General features: G+C 42.2%; 1 protein-coding gene across 5 annotated transcripts in view; it reads left to right on the forward strand.

Annotated features, from left to right (window-relative positions):
- The window catches only part of ankrd28b (ankyrin repeat domain 28b), a 289,025-nt gene that overhangs the window by 237,617 nt on the left and 23,617 nt on the right, over positions 1-27,791 (forward strand). For all 5 annotated transcript variants that reach the window (XM_085988033.1, XM_085988035.1, XM_085988034.1 and 2 more), the window contains 6 exons: positions 3,922-4,033; positions 14,388-14,414; positions 15,202-15,276; positions 15,886-16,087; positions 23,217-23,304; positions 25,085-25,202. In XM_085988033.1, the coding sequence (XP_085844159.1) occupies positions 3,922-4,033; positions 14,388-14,414; positions 15,202-15,276; positions 15,886-16,087; positions 23,217-23,304; positions 25,085-25,202 (622 nt within the window). The remainder of the gene's footprint in view (positions 1-3,921; positions 4,034-14,387; positions 14,415-15,201; positions 15,277-15,885; positions 16,088-23,216; positions 23,305-25,084; positions 25,203-27,791) is intronic.

The raw sequence follows: 27,791 nt of genomic DNA on the forward strand, positions 1-27,791 counted from the left end.
AGCAGTGTTCCCCCTAATTTTGGGGGGGGTACACGGCCCCTTCACAGTTTGGCGTGTGTGCAAAATTTAACATTCGAAAAGCCGGTCCTGGACTGCGCGGGACTGGCAGAGAGGGGGAACGTTGGTCCTAAGAGCTGTGGTGAAACTTGCACACCTGGACAAAGCCAGCACACTATATGAAATAAAATATGACTTGCAGCACTGGAGGTCTTCCTCGAACTCATGACCAATCCATTATTGCATTTATTTAGCCTAGATCTGAAAAAATATATGGTAGTTATAGGTAAAATGCTTTTATTTATTTTTCTTCTTATTGAGTTACGGTTTATGGGTGTTGGTTTGCCTCCAGTGTCTCACCTGAATAGCCAATATTCATGTATTATGAATGAGCTTAGCGGTCAGTGTCAGCAGATTCAAGAGGAAGTCAAAGCCAAGCCTGATCCTGCCCTCACCCAGCATTAATGCATGGACATTTCTAGCAGTGATCCTAGGATAACGATCAGGACTGAAAATTCTTGCTGATTTTCACCTCAGTAATCTATGGGGTGCACACTGAGCCATCGGCGTGCTAAAGTTCCTCTAATTTGTATCTCTGAAAAGGCATTCTGGGTTGAAGGAAGGATGTTTGAGTGAGCTTGTTTGTGTTCAAGTATGGCACAAAATATAGGTCAGTAAAAATTGTATCTCAAATGTAGTAATATTTTTATTCCATGATGACCAAATACAGTTTAAAATCTCACCAGCAGTAGTTGCTAGAGTGTTTACATGGGCCTTCTGTACAATTCAGACAAAACTGAAAAGTGCCTTGACTTTCCTGTTGCTTTTAAATCCATTAATAAAAAATATTCTGATGAAAGGTCATCGCCTGATACGTTGGGCTGGATTTTACTTACCGAGACGAGTTGGGGGCGGGACTGTTGCCTTCCGGGTTTTAGTCCCGCCCCCAACAACGTCCGATGCACAGATGCTATTTTCCCCTGATTGGCCTTGTTAACATAGAAGATAGGAGCAGGAGTAGGCCATTCGGCCCCTTGAGCCTGCTCTGCCATTTAATGAGATCATGGCTGATCATCCAAATGCAGTTCCCTGTCCCTGCTTTCTCCCTATATCCCTTGATCCCTTTAGCCTTAAGAAATATATCTAACTCCTTCTTGAATATATTTAATGAATTGGCCTCAACTGCCTTCTGTGGTAGAGAATTCCACAGGTTCACCACTCTCTGGGTGAAGAAATTCCTCCTCATCCCAGTCCTAAATGGCTTACCCCTTAACAGGAATTCCTCCTCCACGGTATTGTTACTAATTTGGTTAGCCCAATCTATATGTAGATTGAAGTCACCCATGATAACTGCTGTGCCCTTATTGCACCTCTAATTTCCCGTTTAATGCCATCCCAACCTCAGCATTACTGTTTGGGGGTCTGTATACAACTCCCACTAATGTTTTCTGCCCCATTGTATTTCTCAGCTCTACCCATACAGATTCCACATTATCAGAGCTAATATCCTTCCTTACTATTGTGTTAATCTCCTCTTTAACCAGCAATGCTACCCCACCTCCTTTTCCTTTTTTCCTGTCCTTCCTGAATATTGAATACCCCTGGATGTTGAATTCCTAGCCTTGGCCACCCTGGAGCCATGTCTCCGTAATCCCAATTACAGTATATCATATCCATTTACATCTATTTGCGCAGCGAATTCATCCACCTTCAGGCTTGTTTTTTTTAACACTTAGTCCTTTTAGAATTATTATTTACTGTGGCCCTGATTGATTTACACCCTTGATATCTCTGCCTTCCACTTTTGCTTTTCTCCTTCCTGTCTTTTGCTTCTATCCTGGCATCCCTTTCCTCTGTCTCCCTGCACAGGTTCCCAAACCCCTGCCATTTTAGTTTAAGCCCTCAGCACTAGCAAACACTCCCCCTAGGACATCGGTTCCCATTCCGCCCAGGTGCAAACTGTCCAGTTTGTACTGGTCCCACCTCCCCCAGAACCGGTTCCAATGTCCCAGGAATTTGAATCCCTCCCCCTTGCACCATTCCTCTAGCCACGTATACATCTGAAATATCCTTCTATTTCTACTCTGACTAGCACGTGGCACTGGTAGCAATCCTGAGATTACTACCTTTTTGAGGTCCTATTTTTAAATTTACCTCCTAACTCCCTATATTCAGCTTTTAGGACCGCATCCTGTTTTTTACCTATATCGTTGGTACCTATATGCACCACGACAACTGGCTGTTTACCCTCCCCCTCCAGAATGCCCTGCAGCCACTCCGAGACATCCTTGACCCTTGCACCAGGGAGGCAACATACCATCCTGGAGTCTCGTTTGTGGCCGCAGAAACACCTATCTATTCCCCTTACACTAGAATCCCCTATGACTATAGCTCTCCCGCTCTTTTTCCTCCCGCCCTGTGCAGCAGAACTACCCATGGTGCCAGGAAGTTGGCTGCTGCTGCCTTCCCCCAATAAGCCATCTCCCCCAACAATATCCAAAGCGGTATATCTGTTTGAGAGGGGGATGGCCACAGGGGACCACTGCACTACCTGCCTGCGCCTACTACTCTGCCTGGTGGTCACCCATTCCCTTCCTGCCTGCGCAGCCTTTACCTGCGGTGTGACCAGCTCCCTAAATGTGCTATCCACGACATCCTCAGCATCGCGAATGCTCCAGTATGTATCCATTCGCAGCTGCAATGCGGTCTGCCAGTAGCTGCAGCTGGATACACTTCCCGCACACATGGTCGTCAGGGACACAGAACGTGTCCCTGATTTCCCACATAGTGCTGGAGGAGCATGCTACGGGGCCGAGCTGTGCTGCCATGACTTACCCTTTAATTAAATCAAATCAATACCACTAATTACACTACAATTAAATGATATACTCAAGGGCCCTTGTTTACTAGCACTCCCCGCTACACAACAGAGACCGTAGAAACTATAAACCACAAAAATTAAGATCTTGTTGAGCCTGCCCTGTGGGCTTGCTGGCCAATTAAGGGAAAGCCAGTGTCAGATGAAGTCAGTTGATGATGCTTCATTTGCCGGTTTTCTTAAAGGGACATGAACCATTTATTTTTGACAGTATTTGACAGCATTGAGTTGCTGTCAAACACTGACGATCACTGTACATAGGTGAGCCCTTGTACCCAGGCTCTCCAATGACTCCTTAGGATAAAACAGATGGCAGCTGCAGCTGAGGGTACAGAAGTGATCTGTCACTTCTCCCAATGAGGTGAGGCCACGCAAACACTTCAAAGCTTGTCACCTACAGAAAAATTTAAACACATTAAAAATGACTTTCCCAACATTTCCTTACCTCTGATACTCACCAGTGTCCCACTGCATCCTTCACACCACTTCTGCAGCTGTCATCTATACAAACATTACAACAGACCCACAGCATGCCTCACTTACCCTAGCGGGGTTCCCCGACGTCGGGAAGCCCACAGCAGAAGTCTCAAAATGGGAAAACGCCTCCTAACTGCCTGTTAACTGCCTGTTAACTACCTATTAGTTAAGTAGCTATAACCCTCTTCCCGCCGCTAGGAGTCGGGTCCCTGTGCAAATCGGGGACCTGACTCCCGGGAAGATTGGTTGGAGCGGGTTCGGGACCTGCTCCCATTCTTCTTGATTTTCCCAGCAGTCTCGCTTCCAAACTCGCCTCCTCCGGGCTGGTAAAATCCAGCCCGTTCACTCTGTTTCTGTCTCCACAGTTGCTGCCTAAGCTAAGTATTTCCAGCATTTTCTGTTTTTGTTTCAGATTTCCCACATCCGCAGTATTTTGCTTTTCAATTTAAAAAAAAAAAAAAAAAAATATATATACTTGTGTTTGTACTTTTTCAAGTGAAGTGTTTGCGTCCATTCAAGGTTATTTCAAATTGCAACTCGATTAAGACAGTTTTCTTAACCATCTACAGGTGCCTGGAGTATCTACTCCGAAATGATGCTAATCCTGGAATTCGAGATAAACAGGGCTATAACGCAGTGCATTACGCAGCTGCCTATGGACATCGTTTATGTCTTGAACTTGTAAGTGTGTTTAATTTTGTTAATTTTAAAACCATGTTAAATGCTTTCAATAGGTGTTATAGAAGTAAGTTGCAAAGTAATTTTGGAAGCAGGAAGTGGGTTAAGTTCCACATTCCTTTCACTATGGAATAACCTTGATTTGTGTATGGACTTCAGTATGGCCACCACCAAAAAAGAATCACATCAGGCATAAGGAAGAAAAAAACTTGGTTATTTATATTCCTAAAGTGCTTTACAACCAGTGGATTACTATGAAGTGCAGTCACTGTAACAAATGCAAAAAATGAATGATCTGTTTTTTGGTGATGTTGGTTGAGGGAGGAACGTTGGAAAAAACACCAGAAGAACTCTTTGATGTTCCTGAAATATAACCATGGGATTTTTTAAATCTACATGAACAGACAAGTGGGACTTCCATTTAAAATCTCATTCCGAAATGTGCCATTCTCTCAGTACTGCATTAAAGCGTCGTCCTAGATTGTACGCTCAAATCTCTAGTGGTGCTTGAACCCACAACCTTCTGACCCAGTGATGAGCGTGCTACCAACTGACCTAGGCTGACTCCATAATCACAGCTAGGATTGTGATCAGATGAGTGGGGAGGGGGTGGTGCCATTTCTTTTTGATCTCTTTTTGACATAATTAAGGGAGCAAACGGGCCATTCTATTTGTCACATTCCTCGGGGCCATTTGTCCCATTCTATCTACCTCATTTCAGCCTTTCAGCATATTTTTCTATTCTCTTTTCTCTCATGTACTTGTCTAGTTTACATTTGAAAGCATCTAAACTATTTGCCTCAACCACTTCTTGTGTTAGCAAGTTTCACATTCTAACCACTCTCTGAGTAAAGAGATTTCTCCTTATTTCCCTATTGGATTTATTAGTAACTATCTTACATTTATGGCCCCTAGTTTTGGATTCTTCCACAAGTGGAAACTTTCTCTCCACATTTACCCTGTCCAGCCCATTCATAATTTTAAGTACCTCTATCAGGTCACCTCTAAGTCTTCGCTTTTCTAACGAAAAAAGACCCAACCTGTTCAATCTTTCCTGATAGCTGTAATCTCTCAGTTCTGGTACCATCCTTGTAAACCATTTGTGCACTTTCTCCAGTGCTTCTATGTCTTTTTTTTAGTATTGGAGACCAGAACTCTGCACAGTGCTCTTGGGTGCGGCCTGACCAGGGTCTTATACAAGTTTAACATAACTTTACTACTTTTGAATTCTACACCTCCAGAAATTAATCCCAGTGCTTTGTTAGCTTTGCTGACCTGCGATGTTGCTTTTAATGATTTGTTCACCTGTATCCCTAGATCCCTTTGCTTTTCTACCCCATTCAGTTTCTTATTTTCCAGGGTGTAGGTGGTGTTTCTATTTTGCCTCACATTTATCCATGTTAAAGTTCATTTGCCACTTAACTGTCCAGTCTGCAAGTTTTCTAATGTCGTCCTATAATATGTTGCATTCTTCCTCAGTATTTGCTATAACCCCCAGTTTGGTATCATCTGCAAATTTTATAATTGAGCTACTTGTTCCTAAGCCCAAATCATTGATGTAAGTTATGAATACAGTGGTCCCAGCCTTGATCCACTGATCAATATATAAATCGCTGGTGCTAGCCATCATTGCTTGTTTTTTTAAGCTCGTGGCTCAATTCAGTCTCAACCTGCCCGTAAAATCCAGCAGTGTGGTTTTCATCAATGTTCTCTCTAAGCTGCATGGCTGCGCAGCAGTGGGAAAGGTCCTGTGCAGGCCGCTCACCAGCTTTTCCACTAAGTACCGCGCATGCGCAGAAATTTAAAGGGACCACATAGTAAAAGACACCGGCCCCGCGGAATAAAGCACTGCTTCCACAGAACATTGGTTTTCATATTCTGTTCTTTTTTTGTTCTTGGAATGTGGGCCATGCTGGTCAGGCTGCATTTATTGCCCACCCCTAGTTGCCCTGAGTAGGTGGTGTTGGGCCGCCTCCTTAAACCGCTGCAGTACTTGTGGTAATGGTACTCCCACAATACTGTTAGGTAGGGAATTCCAGGATTCTGACGCAGCAATGATGAAGGAATGGTTTTGTATGTCTCGGTCAAGATGGTGTCTGATCTGGAGGGAAACTTGCAGGTGATCGCTTTCCTACAGAGTTTGCATGGGTGGGAGGTGCTGTCGAAGTAACTTTCGCGAGTTGCTGCAGTGCATCCTGCAGCCACAGTGTGGCAATGGTGGAGAGTGTCGATACTGAGTCCAGGAGCAGGAGTGGAATCCTCTGCTTTGGATGGTGTTGAGCTTCTTGTGTTGTTGCAGCGGCATCCATCCAGGCAAGTAGTCAATACTCCATCATACTCCTAATTTGAGCCTTGTAGATGGTGGATTTTGAAGGGTCACGACGTGATCTACTCCTCGCAGAATACCCAGCCTCTGTCCTGCCTTTGTGTTGATGTGACTGGTCCAGTTCAACTTCTGGTCATTGATGAGTCCCAGGAAGTTGATGGGAAACTGGGGGCCTTGACGATGGTGGAGCCATTGAAGGTCAAGAGGAGGTGGCTGTGCTTTTCTTGTTCAAGATTCTCATTACCGGCACTTATGTGATGCGAATGTTAACTGCCATTGATCAGCCCAAGTCTGGATGCTTTTGAGTTCCTATTGTAGGTTGGTATGGGCTGCTTCATTATCGGAGGAGTTGTGAATGGAGTTGAACAATGGAATCATCAGTGAACAGCCCTACTTCTGACCTTTTAACAGTGGGAAAGTTGTGTTGGCTGTTTATCCATTAATGTTATGCTTTTATTTGGTTGAATTGTTAGATTTCAGATTGCTCGGCCATCGTTTTATTTTGACCTGCAGCAACTGTCTTTTGCCGTTTCTGAAAATGTGAATGGGGAGGAGGATGCTTCCCTAAGGAACTCATGCAGTGATGTCTTGGTCTCCGTCATCCACGGCCATCTTCTTTTGTGTCGGGTATGGCTCCAGGCGTTGGAAGATTTTACATTTGATCCCCATTGACTTCAGCTTTTTTAGGGTTCCCTGGTTCCATAATCTGTCCTATGCTGCCTTGATGCAGAGGGCAGCTACTCTCTCCTCTGACATTCAGCTCTTTTGTCCATGGCTGGATTAAGGCCTGGAGCCAAATGGTTCTGGAGGAATCTAAACTGGGCATTAGTGAGTAAGTTATTGGGTGAGTAGGTGTTGCTTGATGGCACAATTTTTGACTCCTTCCATCTGACCCATACAGACCTTCATGAGCCTTTGGGGAAAATCCATAGATGGAAAATAATAATTGTAATTCCAACTTTTAAAAAGCTTTGCATCAGCAGGACACAGCTGTGTAGTTATTTGTTGCAGGTAGCCAAGACCAGTGGACCCACTTTTATTTGAACTGGTTGTGTGGAATATAAAGAGCTGTTAGTAACCATTCCGCATCTTCTAAACATTCACCTAGACCTTTGTTGCACAATGTTCTGTGGCTTTTAGCAGTAATTTGTCAACTAGCTGCAATAACTAACCTGAAAGATAAAAGCCTGGATAATTGTATTGTAGATGCCTTTGAAGTCTAATGTATGCAAAGATTTATGAGCAGAAAGCAGAGTAGATTTTGCTTTCAATTGTGCACTTTTCACCCAGTCTACATACTGGAAATGATTTACAAATCTTGCACACTCAAACCCCATTGTATGGGGAGAAAAAAGTTCCTGGTTGTACTTAAAGCAGTTTACTTTTATGGAGATGAAATTGCATGTCCTTCTTAAACTTTCTTGAATAACTTAGCAATTTGTCCTGCCGTTGTTTCAAAAAAATTGCTAGCCACCTTCAGTTGGGAAAATTATATTGCTGCTATTCATGAATTTTTAAAAAATTCTTTCATGGGATGTGGGCGTCGCTGGCAAGGCCAGCATTTATTGCCCATCCCTAATTGCCCTTGAAGGTGGTGGTGAGCCGCCGCCTTGAACCGCTGCAGTCTGTGTAGTGAAGGTACTCCCACAGTGCTGTTAGGAAGGGAGTTCCAGGATTTTGACTCGGTGACACTGAAGGAACAGCGATATATTTCCAAGTCTGGATGGTGTGTGACTTTGAGGGGAACTTGGAGGTAATGGTGTTTCCATGCGCCTGCTGCCCTTGCCCTTCTAGGTGGTGGAGGTCCCCGGTTTAGGAGGTGCTGTCGAAGATGCCTTGGCGAGTTGCTACAGTACATCTTGTAGATGGTACACACTGCAGCCACAGTGCATCAGTGGTGGGGGGAGTGAATGTTTAAGGTGGTGGATGGGGTGCCAATCAAGCAGGCTGCTTTGTCCTGGAAGGTGTCTGGCTTCTTGAGTCTTGTTGGAGCTGCACTCATCCAGGCAAGTGGAGAGTATTCCATCACACTCCTGACTTGTGCCTTGTAGATGGTGAAAAGGATTTGGGGAGTCAGGAGGTGAGACACTCGGAACAGAACATCCAGCCTCTGACCTGCTCTTATCACAGTATCCACGTGGCTGGTCCAGTTAAGTTTCTGGGCAAAGGTGACCCCCAGGGTGCTTATGCTGGGCAATTCGGCGATGGTAATGCTGTTGAATGTCAAGGGGCGGTGGTTAGATTGACTCTTGTTGGAGATGGTCATTGCCTGGCACTTGTGTTTTGTGAATGTTACTAACCACTTATCAGCTCAAGCCTGAATGTTGTCCAGGTCTTGTTGCATGCGGGCATGGAGTGCTTCATTATCTGAGGAGTTGCGAATAAAACTAAACATTGTGCAATCATCAGCGAACATCCCCACTTCTGACCTTATGATGGAGGGAAGGTCTTGATAAAGCAGCTGAAGATGGTTGGACCTAGGACACTGCCCTGAGGAACTCCTGCAGTGATGTCCTGGGGCTGAGATGATTGGTCTCCAACGGCCACAACCACTTTCCTTTGTGCTAGGTGGAAAGTTTCCCCCCTGATTCCCATTGACTTCAATTTTACTAGAGCTCCTTGATGTCACACTCTGTCAAATGCTGCCTTGATGTCAAGGGCAATCACTTTCGCCTCACCCCTGGACTTCAGCTCTTTTGTTCATGTTTGGACCAAGACTGTAATGAGGTCAGGAGCCGAGTGGTCTTGGCAGAACCCAAACTGAGCATCTGTGAGCGGGATTTTGGTGAGTAAGTGCCGCTTGATAGCACTGTCGATGACACCTTCCATCACTTTGCTGGTGACTGAGTGTAGATTTATGAGGCGGTAATTGGCCGGATTGGATTTGTCCTGCTTTTTGTGGACAGGGCATACCTGGTCAATTTTCCACGTTGTCAGGTAGAAATTGTAAAGAATTAGCCTTTTCCACTTCGATGGTTAATGAAAACTACAATATTCTTTTCTTTGTCATGTGACCCTTTATTTTACTTGAAAATAAGACACTCCATTTTAGTCCCATTTCCTGTTTTTTCTGGGCAACTTGCTCCCAGACATCCTTCTTTGCTGGTCTGAACTGATTTCGAAGAGTGATTGTGGTTTGGAAAATTATGTCTCACTTGTGGTTGAGATCTGGGCTCAGTGGTGTGGAGAATTGCAGGCATGAATCGTGACCCACTACTCTGTCACGTGTTGTACAATATACTCTTCCATTTGAGATTTTTTATTGTTTGTATATTAAATGTTATACTTTCATATTGTACATAAGAAATAGGAGCCGGAGTAGGCCATTCGGCCCCTCGAGCCAGCTACGCCATTCAATAAGATCATGGCTGATCTGATCTTGGCCTCAAATCTACTTTCCTGCCTGCTCCCCATAACCCTTGACTCCCCTGTTTTTCAAAAATCTGCCTCTCTCCGCCTTGAATATATTCAATGACTCAGCCTCCACAGCTCTCTGGGATAGAGAATTCCAAAGATTTACGACCCTCTGAGAGAAGAAATTCCTCCTCAACTCTGTTTTAAATGGTCGACCCCTTATTCTGAAACTATGCCCCCAGTTCCAGATTCCCCCATGAGGGGAAACATCCTCTCAGCATCTACCCTGTCAAGCCCCCTCAGAATCTTACATGTTTCCTAAGATCACCTCTCATTCGTCTAAACTCCAATGAGTATAGGCTCAACCTTTCCTCATGAGACAACCCCTTCAACTTGGGAACCAACCTAGTGAACCTTCTCTGAACTGCCTCCAATGCAAGAATATCCTTCCTTAAATGAGGAGACCAAAACTGTACTCAGTACTCCAGATGTGGTCTTGCCAACGCCAGTACAGTTGTAGCAGGACTTCCTTACTTTTATACTCTATCCCCCTTGCAATAAAGGCCAATATTCCATTTGCCTTCCTAATTACTTGCTGTACCTGCATGCTAACATTTTGTGTTTCATGTATGAGGACACCCAGAACCCTCTGTACCGCAGCATTGGAGTCATAGTTATAGAGCACAGAAAGAGGCCCTTTGGCCCATTGTGTCTACGCCGGCCATCAAACCCTATCTATTCAAATCCCATTTTGCAGCACTTGGTCCGTAGCCTTGTATGCTATAGCGTTTCAAGTGCTCATCTAAATGCTTCTTGAATGTTGAGGGTTCCTGCCTCTACCACCCTTTCAGGCAGTGAGTTCCAGATCCCAACCACCCTCTGGGTGAAAAAGTTCCCATATGCCTTCTTAACCACCTTATCTACCTGTCCTGCTGCAGTCTCTACATTCCATTCTGTAGTCTCTGTCCATTTAAGTAATAGTTTGCTTTTTTATTCTTCCTACAAAGTGGATAACCTCACATTTTCCCACATTATACTCCCATCTGCCAAATATTTGCCCACTCACTTAACCTATCTATATCCCTTTGCAGACTCTTCCTCACAACTTGCTTTCCCACCTATCTTTGTATCATCAGCAAATTTGGCAACAGTACACTCGGACCCTTCATCCAAGTCATTAATATAGATTGTAACTAGTTGAGGCCCCAGCACTGATCCCTGTGGCACCCCGCTAGTTACACTTTGTCAACCTGAAAAGAACCCATTTATCCCGACTCTGTTTTCTATTAGTTAGCCAATCCTCTATCCATCCATCCATGCTAATATATTAGCTCCAACACCGTGAGCTCTTATCTTGTGCAGTAACCTTTTATGTGGCACCTTACCGAATGCCTTCTGGAAATCCAAATATACTACATCTACTGGTTCCCCTTGATCCACCCTGCTCGTTACATCCTCAAAGAACTTTAGTAAATTTGTCAAACACGATTTCTCTTTCATGAAACCATGTTGACTTTGCTTGATTTTATTATGATGTTCTAAATGCACTGCTGCTACTTCCTTAATATTGGATTCCAGCATTTTCCCAATGACAGATGTTAGGCTAACTGACCTATAGTTTCCTGCCTTCTGCCTCCCTCCTTTCTTGAATAGGGGCGTTACATTTGCGGTTTTGCAATCCGCTGGGACCATTCCAGAATCCAGGGAATTTTGGTAGATTACAACCAATGCATCCACTATCTCTGCAGCCACTTCTTTTAAGACCCTAGGATGCAGGCCATCAGATCCAGGGGACTTGTCTGACTTTAGTCCCATTAGTTTGCCAAGTACTTTTTCTTTAGTGATAGTGATTGTTTTAAATTCCTCCCTCTTTTGCCCCTTGATTATCTACTATTATTGGGATGCTTTTAGTGTCTTCTACCGTGAAGACAGATACAAAATATTTGTTCAAAGTCTCCGCTGTTTCCCATTATTAATTCCCCAGTCTCATCCTCCAAGGGACCAACGTTTACTTTAGCTGCTCTCTTCCTTTTTATATACCTGTAGAAGCTCTTACTGTCTTTTTTAAATATTTCTTGCTAGTTTACTCTCAATCTATCTTCTCCCTCTTTATTATTTTTTTAGTCATCCTTTGCTGGTTTCTGAAAATTTCCCAATCCTCTGTTCTACCACTAATCTTCAACATTGTATTCCTTTTCTTTCAATTTACGTAATACCATCCTTAGCTTCCTTAGTTAGCCATGGTTCGTTCATCCTTCTCGTGGAGTCATTCCTTCTCACTGGAATATACCTTTGCTGAGAGTTATGAAATATCTCCATAAATATCTGCCACTGCTTATCTACCGTCTCTTACCCTTCAACCTATTTTCCCAGTCCACTTTAGCCAACTCTGTCTTCATACCTTTGTAATTGCCTTTATTTAAGTTTAAGACACTAGTTTCAGACTCCGGTTTCTCACCCTCAAACTTATTGTGAAATTCTATCATGCTACAATCACTCTTCCCTAGAGGATCCTTTACTATGAGATCATTAATTAATCCTGCCTCATTACACATTACCAGATCTAAAGTAGCCTGCTCCCTGGTTGGTTCTACAACGTATTGTTTAAAAAAACATCCCGAATACACTCTATAAACTCCTCCTCAAGACTGCCTTTGCCAATTTGATTTGTCCTATATCTATATAAAATCACCCATGATTATTGCAATGCCTTTCTTACAAGCCCCCAATATTTCTTGATTTATACTCTTGTCCTACTGTGTAGCTACTGTTAGGGGGCCTATAGAGTACTCCCACCAGTGACTTCTTTCCCTTACTATTTCTTATCTCCACCCAAACTGATTCTACATCTTGATCTTCCGAGCCAATATCATTCCTCACTACTGTACTGATCTCATCCTTTATTAACAGAGCTACTCCGCATCCTTTTCCTTTCTGCCTATCCTTCCGAAATGTCAAATACCCCTGAATATTCAATTCCCAGCTTTGGTCACCTTGCAACCACGTCTCTGTAATGACTATCAGATCATACCCACTTATATCTATTTGTGCCGTCAATTCATCTATCTTGTTGTGAATGCTGCGTGCATTCAGATAAAAGAGCCTTTAATGTTGTCTTTTTACCATTTTTCCCTACTGTTACCCTATTTGCTGGTGCAGCCTTATGTTTATACGTTCTGCCCCTTCCTGTCAGACTCTGGTTATCATTTACCCCTATCGCTACCCTGCACTATTGCCTTGTTCTTTCTCTTTAACTTTCTAAATTCCCGCTCACCTGTACCCTCCCCTCCACTATTTAGTTTAAAGCCCTATCTACCGTCCTAGTTATTTGACTTGCCAGGACACTGACCCCAGCATGGCTCAAGTGAAGCCCGTCCCAACGGAACAGCTCCCTCTTACCCCAGTACTGGTGCCAGTGCCCCATGAATCGAAACACATTTCTCCCACACCAACCTTTGAGCCCACGCATTCATCTCTGATCTTATTGACCCTATGTCAATTTGCTCGTGGCTCAAGTAGTAATCCAGAGATTATTACCTTTGTGGTTCTGCTTTTTAATTTAGCCCCTAACGGCTGATACTTCCTCAGCAGAACCTCTTTCTTAGTCCTACCTATGTCGTTGGTACCTACGTGGACCACTCCAAGTTCCTCTCCAGCCCCGAGGAGATGTCCTTAACCCTGGCACCGGGCAGGCAACACAGCCTTTGGAACTCACGCTCTCGGCTGCAGAGAACAGTATCTATCCCCCTAACTATATTGTCCCCTACTACTATTACATTCCTTTTTAATCCCCCCAACTTGAATGGCCCCCTGTACCACAGTGCTGTGGTCAGTTTGCTCATCCTCCCTGCAGTCCCTGCTCTTGTCCACACAGGCTGCAAGAACCTCGTACCTCTTGGGCAAGTGCAAGGGCTGAGGCTCCTCCAATGCTACCTTCTGGATCCCCATACCTATCTCACTCGCAGTCACACCCTCCTGTCCCTGACCGCAGCCCAAATTTTAAGTATTTAATCTAAGGGGTGTGACTGCCTTTTGGATCAAAGTGTCCAGGTAACCCTCCCCCTCCCCGATTCATCGCAGTGTCCGAAGCTCGGACTCCAGCTCATCAACTCTGAGCCGAAGTTCCTCGAGCTGCAGACACTTACTGCAGATCTGGTCGCTGTGGATCGCACCGCGGTCCACCAGCTCCTACATGCTACAGCTGCAATATATCACCTGCCCTGCCATCTCTATTGTATTTTATTTAGCTAATTAAATTTTTTAAGTTTTGAAATATCGCTCAATTATCTATGTATAGTTTTTAATCTGTAATCACAGCTCTTAATTTAAACCAATGCCCTAGTTTAGAGAAAGAGAAATACTCACCAACCAATCACTTACCTGCTTTCCTGTGATGTCACACTTTGATTCCTCCCCACCCCCACAGGTCCGTCCGCTCCCAGCTAGCCGCTTTTAACTCTGCCACTCCACCCTGGTCCCACGCTCGCCGCTGGTCTTGGGCCTCGGGCACTGCCGCTTTTAACTCTGCCATCCACATCTAGGCATTAGAGTTAAACAACTGCTTATGTAGGAACTTGATTAGACCCTGTGTTTGATTTTTTTTTTGAGGGGGAGGGTTGGGCTTATAGCATAATATTTGAGCTTTGCCACAACATTTTTTTTTCTTAACTTTTCCAGATTGCAAATGAAACTCCTCTAGATGTAGTAAGTTATTACATTTTGTACCTTGCACTGTAATGGTTTATTGTTTAATATGTCATAGCCTTCAATACATAGATAGGTGAGATTGTGATAAATATATTTTTTAATTGTGTACATTTAAAACCCACTATTAATTGCTCCCCTACTTAGCAGTTACCATTTTAATTAACACTGCAAATTTATATTAGTCAGTTAATTCCTTTATATTTACAGAACAGCAAAACTCTGAAGGTTTAACTTGCATACTGTACCAAATGTTACAATACTTAATTTGCATCAGTATCTCCATTAAGCCAAGAAGATGCAATAGAATGGAAAGGCATTGCTTCCAAAAATATGTATTGTGTTAATGCATGCAGTTTTATTTGGTTTTGCCTTTATACAATTACAACCCTACAGAAAGATGAGACGAGACCTGTAGGTCTCTCCATGCTCACCCCATTCATTAGCGGGCGAAAGCTTGCTTTCCACAACTGCTGGTAATGCTAATTCCTGGAGAAAGCAAAAAATTAGGCCAGTCTGAAAGGCCAGACTCCTTGACCCAATTTACTTCTGCAACTCTTAAATAGCCCTCAATGCCAAAAATTTAGCCATCTTAGAATTTATAATAATCTCCTATGGTTTCACTGTCTCCCTTGGTAGGTTATTTGTCACATGAAGTTGTATATTAGCTGTGTGTTGACATTTTCCTATCTACGATTGAATGCATGATCCCTTGTCCTAGAGCTTGTGTCAGTTGTATTTGTTGATGTGATGCTTCTTTTCTAAAATATCGTGTCTATTTTGTTAGTTGATGGAAACTTCAGGTACAGACATGCTGCATGATTCTGATAACAGGGCGCCCATCAGTCCTTTGCATTTGGCTGTGAGTAGAAAATACATATAAATGTTCTAAAGTGTATCTGGACTGTATACAAACATTCTGGTCAGACTGCTTAGCTAGTTACTCATGCCTAGTAATAATAGATTGTAACTGTTGTTGTGAGCTGGGATATATTTTATCATCTTTGCTACCGATATTTACTGGCCACAAATCTAATCTATTGCATATAATGTAAATTTATTTTAAAAATTTGAGAATGTACTTTCACATCTTGGGGACTGTGGTAGATTTCATAGCACCAGGAGGTTTATTATATTGGATCTGGAAGAAAGATTCTGTGATTTTTGTGCATTGCTTGTCATTTTAAAGCAATTGTAAAACCCTATTATATGTCATAACTCTAAAATAAAGCTGATTTGCTATTGATGAAAAGGCAGACAAGTTAAGAAACTATTTTATTCTTTGAAAAGGTTTTACAGTTGACAATTTTAAAATAGCTCTGACGTTTTAAACATTTTTTTAATCATTGCTTTCTCACTATTTTTAGGTGCAGATTTTGTTATATGATCTTTTTCAGTTGTAGATATATTCTTCTTGCCTGTTGAAAATGTATATTTTTGTTCTAAGCAAAATCTATCATGGTTTTTTCAGGCTTACCATGGTCACCACCAGGCTTTAGAGGTACTGGTGCAGTCTCTCTTAGATTTGGATGTGAGAAATAATAATGGACGCACACCATTGGATCTGGCAGCTTTCAAAGGACATGTAGAGTGTGTGGACGTATTAATCAATCAGGGAGCATCCATTCTTGTTAAAGATTTTGTGACTAAAAGAACTCCAATTCATGCTGCAGGTATGTACAGTTTGTTGCTCAGTATTTTTAAAATATTGAGTGAAATTAATGTTCTAGATATTTACCATCATAAAGCATTAGTGTAAAATCTACATTTGTGCCAAAATATTTCAAGTTCCCAATAACTGGACCATACGAATTGCAGGACAGCAAAGGGAAATCATATCCATCGAGCCCACTTCATCTAGATCTGGTGCAATCACATACAGCATTTACCTACCCTTTAACCATGCAATATCCTGGGAAAGTGAGAGGCAAAAAAATAGATTGTTGGGGGGGGGGGGGGCGGACTTTGTTGCCAATTTAGGAAAATATCCAGGAAATTCATCAACTGCCAAAGGCAAGACACCAAGAGACTGCAATAGCCCATTAGAATCATAGAAAGTTACAGCACGGAAGGAGGCCATTTCGGCCCATCGTGTCCGCGCCGGCCAAAAAAGAGCTATCCAGCCTAATCCCATTTCCCAGCTCTTGGTCCGTAGCCCTGCAGGTGACAGCATCCCAAGTGCACATCCAAGTAATTTTTAAATGTGGTTAGGGTTTCTGCCTCTACCACCCTTTCAGGCAGTGAGTTCCAGACCCCCACAACCATCTGGGTGAAGAAATTTCCCCTCTAAACCTTCCCCCAATTACTTTAAATCTGTGCCCCCTGGTTTTTGACCCCTCTGCTAAGGGAAATAGGTCCTTTCTATCCACTTTATCTAGGCCCCTCATAATTTTATACACCTCAATAAGGTCTCCCCTCAGCCTCCTCTGTTCAAGGAAAACAAACCCAGCCTATCCAGTCTTTCCTCATAGCTGAGATTCTCTACTCCCGGCAACATCCTTGTAAATCTCTTCTGTACCCTCTCTAGTGCAATCACATCTTTCCTGTAATGTGACCAGAACTGCACGCAGTACTCTAGCTGAGGCCTAACTAGTGTTTTATACAGTTGAAGCATAACCTCCCTGCTCTTGTATTCTATGCCATGGCTAATAAAGGCAAGCATTCCGTATGCCTTCTTAACCATCTTATCTACCTGGCCTGCTACCTTCAGGGATCTGTGGACATGCACTCCAAGGTCCCTTTGTTCCTCTACACTACTCAGTGTCCTACCATTTAGTCCTATTATCCCAGCTAACTAACGACTTACTTTCTATAACTGGAAATCTCCACCACTCTTGTCCGGTTCCTTTTTAAAGAACTGTAGCAAATCTATACCCAGAGGGTGCTGACTCTGCAAAAAAAAATTTCATAACATCTAACCATCTCTCTCCTGAAGGATTTTGTGTGCATGTCCTTTATCATTTTAAATATCTCAACCATGTCCCCTCTAGCCTGTATTTCTCCAAGTAAACAACCTTCACTCCTGTTATCTAAGGCCCCTAAATCTAGTTCTCAAAAAGGTTATCATCCTCTGCTACTTCTCCAAAGCCTCAAAATCCTTCGAGATGATTCAAAACTGGACATGATGCTCCTAAGTGCGATGTAGAATTGATGGTTCCTGCATTACATCCTAAAACCCTAGTTACCTCCCCTATAATTACCTCTCACTGTTTGTGCACTTATAATAAGTCCCAGGTGTGTCTTTGTTCTAGGAACATTGCCCTTCCCCTTCAGTTCTATTTAAACTGAATGCAGATAAAATGGATAATCAATAAATTTGGACAAACCCAAACCAGTGCCTATTACTGCAACTTCATTTTAATAGACATTATAATCACTTTTAACAGACAAAAAGCAGAACCACCTGCAACCTGAAAGCAAATTACTGTGCCTCCTGTATGATTTTAAAATATTGCAGACACCTGATGCAGATAACCTAAAATGTTAAGTTTAAACATGCACCTGTGTTGGTTACTGCTGCGTGTGCTGAGTGTAAGAACTGCTGATTCTGTAAATTGCTTGCTGTTACATTCAACTTCCGCTCAACACCACAGGGCCTAAGGGTGCATTTCAATAGGCAGGTCATGGAGGTATGGGAGGTTCTAAATTGTTGTTACAGTCATGCATTAAGTAAGGAAAGCTTTAATGTGCACAATTTTAAAAGCATTGCAGAGCTTTCTGATAAAGCTACAACCTGTCTTCTAAAAATGTTTTTTATTTGTTTATGGGATGTGGGCGTTGCTGGCAAGGCCAGCATTTATTGCCCATCCCTAATTGCTGTTGAGAAGGTGGTGGTGAGCCACCTTCTTGAACCGCTGCAGTCCGTGTGGTGATGGTACTCCCACAGTGCTGTTTGGTAGGGAGCTCCAGGATTTTGACCCAGTGGCGATGAAGGATCGGCGATATACTTCTAAGTCAGGATGGTATGTGACTTGGAGGGGAACTTGGAAAATGCGCCCTTGTGTCTGAGTGGAGCACGTAATTTAAGATAAGCCGAGTAACCAGCTGTTACTTTCACCAGCACAGGAACCCATCTCAAATGATTGCATCAGAAGACTCCAAGGTTTTTTAAAATACTACTTATAAAAGTAAAGCTTTCTTTTTAGATGTCAGATAGCAAAATACTGCAGATGTTGGAAATCCGAAATAACAACAGAAAATGCTGGAAAAACTCAGCAGGTCAGGCAACATCCGTGGAGAGAAATTTGAGTTGACGTTTCGGGTTGGACCCTTCTTCAAAACTGGAAAGAAAAGAAACTAGATCGGAGGCAGGGCTGCGATCGGACAAAAGAATAAAAGAAACAAAAGAAGTAAAAGAGAGGGACCGCTCCCTCCGAGACACACTAGTCCACTCCTCTATCACCCCAAACAGCCCTTCCTCTTCGCCTGGCACCTTCCCGTGCAAGCGGAGGAGATGTAACACCTGCCCCTATACCTCCCCCCTTCCCACTGTCCAGGGCCCCAAACACCCCTTCCAGGTGAAACAGCGATTTACTTGTACTTCTCGCAATCTAGTATACTGTATTCGCTGCTCACGATGCGGTCTCCTCTACAATGGGGAGACCAAACGCAGATTGGGTGACCGCTTTGCGGAACACCTCCGTTCAGTCCGTAAGGGTGACCCCGAGCTTCCGGTCGCCTGTCATTTTAATTCACCGCTCCATTCCCACCATCCTTGGCCTCTTGTATTGTTCCACGGAAGCTCAACGTAAACTCGAGGAACAGCACCTCATCTTCCGATTAGGCAGTCTGCAGCCTTCCGGACTCAATATCGAGTTCAACAATTTCAGATCATAAGCTCGGCCCCCATTTCATTTTCTCTTGTCATTGTTCCACTCCTTTCCCCCCCCCCCCCGCCTTTTCCTTTTGTTTCTCTCTCACACCTGGCAGCTATCTTTTGCCCTGCCAGTACACTTTACACCTAATCCCAGCCTATTACTATCTCGTCTAGCTTCTAATCTCTTTTACTTCTTTTGTTTCTTTTATTCTTTTGTCCGATCGCAGCCCTGCCTTCGATCTAGTTTCTTTTCTTTCCAGTTTTGAAGAAGGGTCCAACCCGAAACGTCAACTCAAATTTCTCTCCACGGATGTTGCCTGACCACCTGAGTTTTTCCAGCATTTTCTGTTGTTATTTTTAGATGTCAGAACTTTTTGGGGAAGCTGTTTATAATGCACAAATCACTCCATTGCAAGCGACTGGCACGACCACAGGGCAACTGTAGGAAAGTTCGTGCTTTCATATTTACATACTGTATGCCCAGAAAAAGTCACCTGACAAATTTTCTAATTATCCTGATTTTCACTTATAAATGTGTAAGTTATTAGCATACAAAGTAAATGGGTGAAGTATATAATTGTTTTAAATAGATATGCTGGCAGGAAGCGAAGGGTAAGATAAGGGAAGTTTCTCAGACTGGAAAGATGTGGTAAGTGATTTTCCACAGGCATGTGTCTTGGGCTGCTCTTATTTGCTAGATACGTGAACAATTTGAACTTAGTTATTTCTTTAGTTATTGAGGGAACAATATCATTTGTTGAAGACACCAAATTGGGAGGCATGGCAAATTGTGACAAGGATTGTGGAAAAGCTGCAGGAGGACATAGGTGGTTAGCAGGATGGACAAAAAAGGGGCAGAAGTAGTTCAGTGCAGAAAAATTTGAAGCAATACATTTTAGAAGGAAGAATAGGGGAAAGGAATACACCTTGAATGGTAAGATTGTAGTAATCGAGCAGAGAGTTTTGGTGTACAGATACACAGGTCATTTGAAGGTGGCAGCACATAAGACCATAAAAAGGCCAAGTCCACTTTTGTTTTCTTATCTAGAAGCATAAAACACAAAAGCATGGAGGTAATGTTGAACTATAGTTAGGTCTTTTAGCAACCCATTAAAGGAAGGATATAAAATCAGCAGAAAAGAATCCATGTAGATTCACTCGGCTGCTAACAGGAATCACGGGTTACGGTATCAGAGACGCGAAGTTATGGCTGGAGTTTAATAGATGACCAAATAGAGGTGTCTCCAGATTCTGAAGAGTTATCATATGAGGTACATAGTGATATTTTTTTCACAGATCAGCAAGAGTGCACCAATTTAAAACAATCTCACAGAATTAAAACAGAGGTTAGAAAAATGTATTCACTCAGAGGATGTGGAATTATCTGCCAGTAACTGTTCATTCTTTTAAAATAAAATTAGATAGTTGCGGGAAAAGAAGGGAGCAGGAAAGTGGAATTTAGAGTAGCTGGGCCATGTGAAAGCAAAAAATGCCAGAGGAGACTTGGGCCAAATGGCCTGTTTTGTTGCTGTAATATTCTCTTGATTAGAACTGCGTTGCCTCTAAGCTCTTGCTGGTAGTATTGCTGAGCAGTATCTTCTAATAGCTCAGTGTCACTGCCAACAATTGTCTCTGTGGTAGTGCAAAGGCTTGTAAAACAATCTCCAGACCAGGCCAACTTCTCTCCAAGAACCAAATTATGAATTCCACCAGTTAGTTGACAAATCTCACTTCCCCCAGAACTGCCACTTCCAAATTATGCATTGTCTCTAGTACCCACCAGTATCGCCAGAATCAGATTAGAGTTTGCAAACTCCAGCGCAAGCCAATCTCCCCTTTCTCCTCCCCCGGGATACTTCCAGCAGCAGAGCCCCCCAGATTATCACTTCCCTGTGTGCTGTTTTCACATCCTTAGCAAAAGACAGTACAGAAAACCTGAAGGGTGCTTGGGAATGAAACCTTGGCTGTCAGTTAATAGGGGACAGATGGTGAGAGGTACAATCAGAGTCTCACCACCTGCATCAAAATGTAACAGTCAACTGAAGATCATTCAAAAAGCAGTCCAACGTAGCTCTCACTAACTGCAAGAGTATTCTCCACCCTCCCCAACCCCCAGTAAAGTGCAGCCTCCCTCACATAATAAATGTAACTGAAGCCTTTGTAGGGCATTTCCTAATCCATACTAATAATGTTCTGCCTGGAATGGGACAACAGTCTGATCCCATTCTTACGGCTCACTTGGTACAAAACTCCTTCATTTCCCCCTCCCCCTACTAAAATCGCATTCGAGGAGGAAAAAACTGAGAGCAGCAACAGTGTGACACTCTGGTTAGGCAAGGGAAATAACCCCCACCAACATGGGCAGCAGTAGATAATAAAAACCTTCCTCCTCCTGCCCCAACTGAACCCTCAATACGAAGATCAAATTACTTCAACCTTTAAATCTGCATTTTCCCAGTGCTAAAATCAACGAAACATAGAAATATTTTAATGTAATAATGTGATCCAACAAGCACCAGGTGATCAAAAGACAAAAACATTTATAAAATGTTTACATAAACTTGTAAATATGCACATTTTTATATAAGTTTTTAATAATCAGACCTGTACTTTATTACTTATATCATGGAACAAAATTCATGTTTCCTTTTTTTTAACAAAACACAATCACTTAAACAAAATCCCCATTTTTTAAAAATGTTTTTAAATGGGCAAAAATGTAGATAAAATTGTTCATTTCTGGAACTTAAAATATAAAAGAAAATAATATCACCCAATTAAATTATTTAACAGGTGCATTTTCCAAAATGTTCATTTGTGTCTTGGCCAATTCAGTATAATTTCAGTGGGCCTGTACCGTTTGAATCCTACAAGTTTTGCAGCTCTTCATCAAATGGTTCCGGTTGTTTTTGGGTAACTCTAGTTCATATCTAGCCAGGCCCATCAATGACATTTTAACTGAGGATGGGAGGGAGCAGGACAGACAAGAAGTGGTAACTTGTACGATGTCTGTTACTTGGAAATTAGCAAAGGACATTTGTCTTCTGTTTATTAATTTAATCTGCAACCTTTTAAATATTTATCTAAATTAGTTATATCTAATTAGCTTAGATCTAAATTAAGATGCGCTTAAAGTATAGACTCATTCAACCAAGTAGAAAAACCATGTTCTTTGCTTGATGATGTGTTAATCTTTACTGCACAGCACTCCAATTAAGAGGCATTGAGGCATAGAACTTAAAACATTTTTTAAAATGAACATTTTAAGATGAAAACAACAAACCTATTATTTCAAAATACAGTATTGCTGTTTTAAAATGTGACAAGCCAGCTCAATGAAAGTACTATTAGAGACAACAGGGCTGGAAGGTGCTTGGTGCGTTGCTGCAGTACACCCTGTAGATAGTATGTACTGTAGCCACATTGTGCTGGTGCTGGTGATGGAGGAGGTGGATATTGAGGTAGGGGAACCAATAAAGACTGCTTTGCCCTGGGTGGTGATGAGCTTCTTCAGTGTTGCAACTGCACCCATCCAGGCAAGTGGTGAATATTCCATCACAAAAATGGTGCAGAAGCTTTGAGGAGTTGGGAGGTGAGCCACTTGTTGCAGATTCCCAGCCTCTGCCTCTCCCAAAGGGTTTTGATGGTGGGGGACGTGATGGTGGTGGTGCCATTGAAGGTCTGGGGAAGTCGTCGGACCTTTTGTTTTCTTGTCGATTGTCATTGCCCGGCACTAATGTGGCTCGAATATTATGGCACTTGTCAGCCCAAGCCTGGATGTTGTCCAGGTTCTGCTTTAGGCTACTTCATTATCAGAGTTGAGTGGAGCTGGACATTGTAGAATTATAATACTAGTAATTCTATTGCCATTTTTGTTGTAATTACTTTTAGTTGGGAATAATAAATTTTGCTCATAATTCATTCCATTTAACATTTTTTCAATTTATTACTCATTCCACTTAACATTTTTTCAATTTATTTCTCAGCAACAAATGGCCACTCGGAGTGCCTACGGCTCCTAATAGGTAATACTGACCTCTACACAGCAGTGGACATTCAAGATGGAAATGGACAGTGAGTAAAATATTTGTACTGCCTTTTCCATAGGTATTTTTTTGTGCAGGATAAATTAAAAAATACTCAGTAGACTTAAAATATTGATCCAATTATTTAAGGAGAATGTTACTATGGGAGAAAGGGGAATTAAATTAAAAGCAAATACAGGTACAGTACAATGTAAACTGCTTTCTCTTCATGGCTACTGGTTATATTTATCTAACGCCTAAGTTTACACTGAATAGCTAGCTAATCTGTAGCTGGTGTCAGGCCAACATTTGGTGCATAAATCTGCTTTTACTATAAATATTCAGTAAAAGAGTCTTTGCCGTTAAGAGCTGCTTAAAGGAATTGGTTGTGCTCCCTTGATAGCTGAGCTGATTAAATCAGTAAGTACCTGAGCAGTACAGCAATAAATCACGTCTGAACCCTGGTCCATGCTGAGTTAGCAAATGTCTGGTGGGGTGGGGGTAGGAAGTGTTATGAAATGACCTCGGCACCCTAATGAAAGAAAAAATAGCTCAGTGAGCCCTATTGAAAGTGCATAGACATGGGTGTTGAGAGAGAGAGAGAGATACAATGCCCCCTTCTTCGCGATGAAATAGCTTGCCAACGTCGCTGTTATAAAGAATGGCCATTTGGGCAAAGAGCCAAGGGCAACTGGCACTTTGGAAACTGTACTGCAATAAATTGACAGCTTGAGGAGGAGCGATAGGAAGGACAGAAAAGTGCTGGGATAAGATGGAGATGTGGAAGGAGGAAAAACAGAACTGTAGAAAGTAGAAGAACTACGTACATTTGCCCATTCTTCTGTTAACCTGTAACATATTGCTATTTATATTTTTGAAATGCTTGATCCGCCACATTTGCAAAAAAAAAAATTATTTCCAATCACAAACCTTTCGTGTGTATTGGCACATGCACTTACATTTAAAAAAAGACTATTTTACATTTTGACGTGTTTTTAATAATCTGTATAAAGAGCCACTGCCGAGTAGGTTAGAGAACTGCTTCAGTTATTGAATGGACAGGAGTCGTTGGAAAGTGGCACTGACAACATATTGCTGGTGGTGTGACCAACGTTCTGGCCGCGCAGCTCTCTGCCAGTCCCACGCAACCCGGGACCAGCTTTTCCAATGTTAAAGTTCACGCATGCGCGAAACTGTGAATGGACCACGCACCCAAAAAAAAATTAGGGGGGAACATTGGGTGTGACCATTATTGTTGCTGTGTCTGTATTTTTAGATCTATCGATGGAAATGCCTAAAGCTTAGATAGCAGTTTTACGGTCAAAGAAAAAACTGCATATGCTGACCGCTGGTTTACAGTACAACTCTATCAAATTAGGCATTAATGTGGAGCACCATCAGACCAGTTTATAGCATTTTACAATCATAAATCATATTTAATGTTTATGATTTGAAAGGATACAAGGTCACAATGATGGAGACTATCTCCTGAAGTGCAAAATTCTTGTCAATAATTTGATCACGTTAAGCAGTGTTATAATTTACCTGTTTTACATTTGAGCTCCTTTTAAGTGTTGAAATTAAAAGGAAATAATTCCAGTAGTGTAATCACTTTTACTAAATTCACGTTTGCTTGTATTGACCATTTTGCCTTGAGTATTACTTGTACCCAAAGTATACACTCAAAATACATGATTTGAGATAAGTTGATTTAATTTGCTTATGGATGAAAGTTAAATGTTTGCTTTTTAAAAAAAAAAAAAAAATCTTGCATACACAATGTAAATATGTGATATAACTATAGTTTGTATTGCTTTTCTTTGTTGTAGAACTCCTCTGATGCTGTCAGTTTTGAATGGACATACGGATTGTGTATACTCACTTCTTAATAAGGGAGCAAATGTAGATGCCAAAGACAAATGGGGGAGAACTGCATTACACAGAGGGGTGAGCGCTTTGTGATGGTTGTACTTTTAATTTATTCATAGTCATAACGGCACAGAAGGAGGCCATTCCACCTATCGAGTCCGTGCCAGCTCTCTGTAGAGCAATCCAGTCAGTCCCATTCCCCTGCTCTACCCCCGTAGCTTTGCAAGTTTATTTCCCTCAAGTGCCTATCTAGTCTCCCCTTGAAAACATTGCGTGTCTCCACTTCCACCACTTCCATCGGCAGCAAGTTCAGGTCATCACCACTTGCTGCATAAAAATGTTTTTCCTTACATCCCCCCTGTATCTCTTGCCCAAAATCTTAAATCTGTGTCCCCTAGTCCTTGTACCATCAACTAGTGGGAAACAACCTTTCCCCGTCTAGCTTATCCAAACCCGTCATAATCTTGTACACCTCTATCAAATCATCCCTCAATCTCCTTTGCTCTAATGAAAACAAATCCAGCTTCTCCAACCTCTCCTTGTAGCTAAGATCCCCCATCCCCGGAACCATTCTGGTAAATCTCTGCACCCTTTCAAGGGCCTTCACGTCCTTCCTAAAGTAAAGAACACGCAATACTCCAGTTGTGTCCTAACCAGTGCTTTATAAAGGTTCCGCATAACATCTCTACTTTTGTACTCAATACCTCTATTTATGAAGCCCAAGATCCAATATGCTTTGTTAACCATTCTCTCAATATGTCCTGCCACCTTCAGGGACCTATGCACATTAACTCCCAGGTCCCTCTGCCCCTGCACACTCTTTAAAACTGTGCCATTAAGTGTATATTGCCTCTCCCTGTTACTTCTGCCAAAATGCATCACCTCACGCAGGTGATCAGGAAGGCCAATGGAATCTTGGCTTTTATTGCAAGGGGGATGGAGTATAAAAACAGGGAAGTCTTGCTGCAGTTATACAGGGTATTGGTGAGGCCACACCTGGAATACTGCGTGCAGTTTTGGTTTCCATATTTAAGAAAAGATATACTTGCTCTCGAGGCGGTTCAGAGAAGGTTCACTCGGTTGATTCCGGAGATGAGGGGGTTGACGTATGAGGAAAGGTTGAGTAGGTTGGGACTCTACTCATTGGAGTTCAGAAGAATGAGAGGCGATCTTATCGAAACATGTAAGATTGTGAGGGGGCTTGATCGGGTGAATGCGGGGAGGATGTTTCCACTGATGGGTGAGAACTAGAACTAGGGGACATAATCTAAGAATAAGGGGCTGCCCTTTCAAAACTGAGATGAGAAACTTCTTCACTCAGAGGGTAGTAAATCTATGGAATTTGCTACCCCAGAGAGCTGTGGAAGCTGCAACATTAAATAAATTAAAAATGGAGATAGACAGTTTCCTAGCAGATAAGGGAATTAGGGGTTACGGGGAGAGGGCAGGGAAGTGGACGTGAGTCTAGATTCGGATCAGCCATGATCCTATTGAATGGCGGAGCAGGCCCGAGGGGCCGTATGGCCTACTCCTGCTCCTGCTCCTACTTCTTATGTTCTTATGCTTCTCTGTATTAAATTCCATTTGCCACTTGTCTGCCCATTCTGCTAGCCTTTCCATGTCCTGTTGCAGTCGATTAGTATCATCATCACTGTTTGCCACACCCCCAAGTTTGGTGTCATCAGCAAATTTAGAAATTCTACTCTATTCCAATATCCAGGTCATTTATATATATCAAAAAGCAGTGGCCCCAGCACTGATCTTTGCAGAACACCACTGTCTACCATCCTCCTGTCTGGAAAAACAGCTATTGTTTTACAAATATGAATTAATCTAAGCTGATGATCTTGAAAGAGACTACTATTCCTGCATAAAATATGCAGATAATAACATAACCCAGTCTCTGCCACTAATACAGAGTATGTAATTCTAACTGTTTATAGCTGAGAATTAAAGCGAACAAGCAGACTAATAATAAACTGAATAATATCAATGGTTCCAGTGTAACTGTATTGCACACAACTGTTTTTAGGAATATATTACGAATATTTAATATGTGAAAGGTCTAGAAACCTGGAACCATCCAGTTGGAGAAAATGCATAATTTATAAAATGCAATAAAAAAAAAAGCCTGGGTGATTTCTACCACTGATGTGAGTAGAAATGTTGCATGTAGTAGTTGCCCATTTCACATTTGCACACCATCTTGTGGCATATTAGGTCTAACACTGAGTAGCCCTTGCTTTCTTAGTTAATATACACTTTGTCAACAAATCAACTTGATACCAACTGTTGGCTGCATTTTTGCATAAAGATAGCACGGAATCAATTGCATCTAACCCAGTCCAGGGACTACTTGAAGCAGTGTTCCTGAGCCATGGGCAAAATTCAGACTATATTGCTGTGCCTCCACAGAACTGAACAGCCAGGTTAATTTTATTTTTAAATAATAAACAAATGTATCAGTGCTCACTGAGCAGGGAAGTGTAAACACAGCAGACCCGTGTGATTTTTGTATAGCTGGTGATTTTCATAAACTGCATGTGATGTGGCTGCTTGAGTTGAAGTGAATTTATTCACATAACAACTGGATACATTGAGAGAATATTATCTATCTTCTGCTTCAGAAGCTACACAATTTTACAATTAACAAATTCTTACAATTAG

The sequence above is a fragment of the Somniosus microcephalus genome, chromosome 5 (assembly GCF_052327205.1).
Source record: "Somniosus microcephalus isolate GS21.2 chromosome 5, FLI_Smic_1.0, whole genome shotgun sequence".
Taxonomy (NCBI): domain Eukaryota; kingdom Metazoa; phylum Chordata; class Chondrichthyes; order Squaliformes; family Somniosidae; genus Somniosus; species Somniosus microcephalus.